The sequence below is a fragment of the Rhododendron vialii genome, chromosome 6a (genome assembly GCF_030253575.1).
Source record: "Rhododendron vialii isolate Sample 1 chromosome 6a, ASM3025357v1".
NCBI classification, from domain to species: Eukaryota; Viridiplantae; Streptophyta; class Magnoliopsida; order Ericales; family Ericaceae; genus Rhododendron; species Rhododendron vialii.
The window spans coordinates 5,371,000-5,376,243 of record NC_080562.1 but is presented as its reverse complement, the minus strand read 5'-3'; the positions used below and the strand labels follow the sequence as shown (position 1 = coordinate 5,376,243).

General features: G+C 39.6%; 1 protein-coding gene across 1 annotated transcript; it reads left to right on the top strand.

Annotated features, from left to right (window-relative positions):
- The first annotated feature begins 973 nt into the window (after positions 1-973).
- On the top strand, positions 974-3,237 carry LOC131328299 (serpin-Z10-like). The gene is made up of 2 exons (XM_058361259.1): positions 974-1,355; positions 2,440-3,237. The coding sequence occupies exons 1-2, from the start codon at positions 1,002-1,004 to the stop codon at positions 3,235-3,237; spliced, it is 1,152 nt and encodes a 383-aa protein (XP_058217242.1). The 5' UTR covers positions 974-1,001.
- The last annotated feature ends 2,007 nt before the right edge of the window (positions 3,238-5,244 follow it).

Genomic DNA, 5,244 nt, shown 5'->3' with positions numbered 1-5,244 from the left:
TGAATTTAGCCAATTTGGTCCCCAACGTTTAAAATGTGTGCCAAAATGGTCCTCCTCCCCAACAACGTTTGCCTCTTCCGTCAAAAGGGGGGCATGAATGGTATTTCACCCCTGTACATGTTTCCTTCTCATGGAGAGCTTTTTCCCGCCAAATGTCATCCCCCACCTCTTATATAGATTGTACCACTCAAAAGAAAACACAAACAGAGGGATTTTATTTACCCATGATTTTTTTGTTGACTTGTTTATTTTGTCCTTGTTCAAAAAAAAAAATCGCATTTGATTTTTTTGTCAATTTTTTAAGGATTATTGCTTCTTCATGACAAGAAAAATTTGAAAACTAAAAAAAATTACAATCAAACCCAATCTTTTTTTAATAAAGACAAAAAAAAAGCCGATAAGCCAATTTTTTCTTCTTTAAAAAAATAGATTTCAATCATAATTTTTTTTACTTTTTAGATTATTCTCATCATGAAGAAGCAATATTCTCAAAAAATAGACGAAAAACTAACAAATGCAATTTTTTTGTCCAAAAAAATAAGCCGTTTGGCTTATAATGCCAAACTAGGCATAAGTTACGTGTAAAAGGGGTGAAATACCATTCACCCCCCCCCCCCCCCCCCCCCCCCCCCCTCCTTTGACGAAAGAGGCAAATGCCATTGGGGAGGAGGACCATTTTGGCATACATTTTAAATGTTGGGGACTAAATTGACTAAATTCATACATTGGGGACCAAATTGACAACTCACTAATACTTTGGGAACAAAAAAGGCAAAAAAGCCTATTTACACCCTAAAAGTAAGGAATTAAATGACTACAAACCAATAAAAGAAAGTCCAGTGAGAACAAAATTAAGGAAAAATAAAAAATAAAACGTCCCTATCAAGAAAGCCTAAAACTCCTGCTCGGCTACTCCTATATATAAGATTATAAGTACATACACATACTAGAACAAATCGTAAAAAGTGGCAGATCAACAATGGAGTTCTGCACACGGATTGATGCTAAAGCAGGTTCAAAACCATTTTGGCAAGAACATAGTCTCTTCCCCACTATCAATCAATGCAGTTTTGAACATGGTGGTTGCAGGATCAACGGGCCATACTTTGAAGCATATGTTGGGCTTTCTCGGGTCCAAAAACATCCACGAAATCAATTCAAAATCGAGGAAGATGATGGCGGTGGCAGCAGGTGGTGGTGGTAGATCCTCTGAAAACATCGGGAATGGTCCGATTTTGATCATGGTCAACGGAGCTTGGGCCGATCGACGTTTTCCTTTAGTATCAAAGTACAAAGAGGAGGTTCTAGAAGGTATTTTCAAGTGCGAAGTGAACAACGTTGATTTTCAAACTAAGGTAATCTTTCTTCTACGAATCCGGAATCCCCTGGCTAATATGCCTTATTATTATTTATTTTTTTTGTAGCTTGTCATTAAATTCAACCGGACTTCACGAAATCTAACACTTTAGAATCTAAATAACTATGACTTTGAAACTAAATGGACATTCTCCTCAAGGCCTAAAGACCGGAGGAGAATGTATTTAGAAGCTTTGTTCTCAAAGATTACTAATTAACACGAGCATATGTTTTCAGTTTCTTCTACTTCATTAGTCTGACAAGTTTAACTACGTTTGTGATATGTGTTTTAATAAATAAAAAATATATATTCTTGGAGTCTCCAGTGAAGTGGACTCGAAAGGATCCGCAGAGCCCTCAAAAGATCCTGCAATCGCAAGAGAGAAGATCCTCTTCTAGTTTGATCATACTTCTTTTGATAGTGTGCTTCCAATTTTGTCTCATTCTTTGGTGAAGTAACAAAAACCTAAGGTAGTGATTTTTGCACCTATTTTTTTTTTTAACAAAAGATTGTAAATTCACAAAAGGATAGAAAAATTTTAAATTATTAAACAATGTTTTCCGAAGTTACTTTTTTTTTTTTTTTGGAAACTAGTAATTCTGTCCATGTTTGATGGTTGGGTGAAACTAAATTTTTGAAGACCTTTTTTTTTTTATTTTTTTCTTGATAGGCAATTTTTGAAGACCTTTTTAAGAAAATAGTTTCAAAATCTAAAGACATCATCAATCTCGTGTGTGTGTGTGTTTTCAAAAATAGTAATGAGGGATCTGAACCATTAATTTGATGTGTTCTTCAAAATATCTCTTTTTTAATCAAACAATATAAGTTTCCAAATCCTCAATAAGAATTGATTGATTTTTTTTAGGAAAGGGGTGGTGGTCAATGACGGAGCCCATATTTTTATCCGACGGTGCCAAACGATTAGACAAAATTTCATGCGAAAAAATGCAACATTTATACATATATCTTTTGGTTTTCTAGTATAATGCACTATATGTTCATGGTGACCATCACCCAACTTCAAGATAACTATTGAAATTACATGTTCCATTATCCCTGTGAACACTGATATGTCTATGCAGCCTGATCAAGTGGTAGATGAAATTAGCTCATGGGCAAATACTGCATCAAGAGGTCTTATACAAAACATTCTCCAACGTGGGTCCGTGGATCCACAAACAATACTCATCCTCGCAAATGGACTCTACTTTAAAGGGCTTTGGGACTCTGACTATAAATTTGATGCAAGGAGGACTAAAAAAAGAAAATTCTATCCTCCCGATGAGAGCACTATTTTAGTTCCATTCATGACTAGCCGTAAAGACTATTATTACGGATCGTTTGATGGTTTTAAGGTCCTTAAAATCCCATATCAGTGTTGCCAACCCAACAATTTCTCTATGTACTTTTTTCTCCCAGATGAGCGAGATGGATTGCGAAATCTTATTGGGAAGCTCAATTCCGATTCTGGGTTTCTAAGTGAAGAGTACTTCGAGTTAACAAAAGAGAAGCTTGACGAATTTTGGATCCCAAGATTCAAATTCTCGTTCGATTTTAATGTTTTAGAGGTCATTGACGACATGGGGGTATCGTTTTCCAGAATTGAGAATCCGAGAGACTTGTCCGAGATGGTGCATAATTCTGACGATGCCAAATCCTTTTCCCTAAAAATGTTTCAGAAATCTTATATTGAGGTAGATGAGAAGGGTACGGAGGCTGCAGCCATTACTTGTATGAATATTGTAGGATGTGCAATGCCTCAGCCGAAAAAGAGTAACTGTTTCGTTGCTGATCATCCTTTCCTCTTCATGATCAAGGAAGAGATGTCGGGTTTAGTTTTATTCACTGGAGCAGTACTCAATCCAATCCAAAAGGATTGACCAGTACTTAGTTCTAATTTTCTTAGAGCGTGAATGGTTATTGTTTGTCTAGTTTAGATTATCTTTGTGTTTAATTTGACTAACTTGAGTTTTGACATGTTAAAATTTGCACTGACGTGTTAAAATTTGCACTTCTTAGACTTGTCCGAAATGGTGCATAATTCTGAGGATGCCGAATCCTTTTCCTTAAAAATGTTTCAGAAAGCTTATATTGATGTAGATGAGAAGGGCATGGAGGCTGTAGCTATAACTCAATTCCACGGTGTTGGTTCATGTGCATGGCCTCAGCTAGTAATTAAGCGATACAATTTCGTTGCTGATCATCCTTTTGTATTCATGATTAGGGAAGAGAGATCGGGTTTAATTCTTTTCTCTGGAGCAGTACTCAATCCGATCAAAGAGGATTGACTTAGGGCTTGTTTGATAACTTAAATTCAGCACTTAATACTGAATCAATTAAGTAATAAGTGATTCAGTAGGTTTGATAACCACATTTCATATTACTTAACAAATTAAGTACCACTTAAAATATAGGCTAAAAAGTTAAAAAAAATTAAGTAGCTTTGAGCTACTTAATTCTGGCTGAATTTTTGTGTACTTATATTCAACCGTCATACCACCACCACAACCACTTCCACCAACACCTCCACCACTCCACCACCACCACCACTACCACCACCTCCACCACCACCACTCCTCCTCCACCACATCCCCACCACCACCACTCCCTCCACTACCACCACCACCACATCACCACCACCAACTCCACCACCACCACTTCCTCCACTACCACCACCACCACCACATCACCACCACCAGCTCCACCACTCCACCACCACCACAACTCAACCACAACCACCACCACTACCATCACTACACCACCACCACCACCGCTCCTACCACCACCACCACCGCTCCACCACCATCACCACCATCGCCACTTCCCCACCACTACCATCACTACACCACCACCACCACTCCACCACCACCACCACTCCACCACTACCATCATTACACCACCACACACCACCGCTCCTAGTACCACCTCCACCACTCCACCACCATCACCACCACCGCCACTCCGCCACCACTACCATCACTACACCACCACCACCACTACCAGCACTCCTACTACCTCCACCACTCCCCCACCACCACTCCACCACCATTACCAAAAGTATATTGTGACCGTTAGTAAATTAAGATAGAATTGGAACAAAATTAATTCATCATTTTTTTAATTCAGTACTTAATATATTTATCAAACAGCTTTTCAGCTTAAAAATTTCAGCATTCAGTTTCCAGTACTTAATTTTTCAGCTTTCAGTTTCAGTTTTCAGTTTTATCAAACAGCCCCTTAGTAATGGATGGTTTGTAATCTTTACTCCGATTATTTTTGTGTTGAGGAACAATTAGAATTTTATTGTTTTAAGTTCATATTCCACTCCAGTGGCACCACTAGCACTGCTTCAGCATAATTGCCTGCGTAACATTTAAATAGTTCAGCTGCATGAGGATTGAAGAGAAGTCACGTCCATAGGAGCAGTGCGTCTCCTCTTTCTCTCTCTAGAATAGAGAGTTTTTTCACCTAGGTTTTCTTTTCCTCTGCCACCGCCCCTCTCTATCCCCACCTTCCCACCTTCCCATCTCAAATCTCTTCCTCCATTACCACCCTCTCCCCCCTTCTTTTCTAATTGATGTTTTCGGGGTGGGGTTGTTGCTCTCGCACCTCACCCCCGCCCGGTTCCGTACTAGCCAGCCACCTCTTTTCAACCTCCCGGTGACCTACCTCTAGCCTCCTCCACCAGATTGTGGCCCCTCACCACCGTCCATCCCCTCCACCCATCGTCCATCCTCTCCACTTTTTCCATCTACCTCCCTTCAGCCCTTTGCTCACCACTATCACCTCCATCACGTACTTTCCTTCCTCTGCCGTCTGATGAGTGGCCACTGGAGTAGATCTGACGAAGGGTTGAACTCGGGTGGTTTTTGGCTCCCTCCGACGCA

Excerpts from the sequence above, each read along its gene's own strand:
- LOC131328299 (XM_058361259.1), top strand. The coding sequence starts at position 1,002 with ATGCTAAAGCAGGTTCAAAACCATTTTGGCAAGAACATAGTCTCTTCC. Across the intron at positions 1,356-2,439 it reads ACGTTGATTTTCAAACTAAG|CCTGATCAAGTGGTAGATGA; the intron begins GTAATCTTTCTT and ends ATGTCTATGCAG.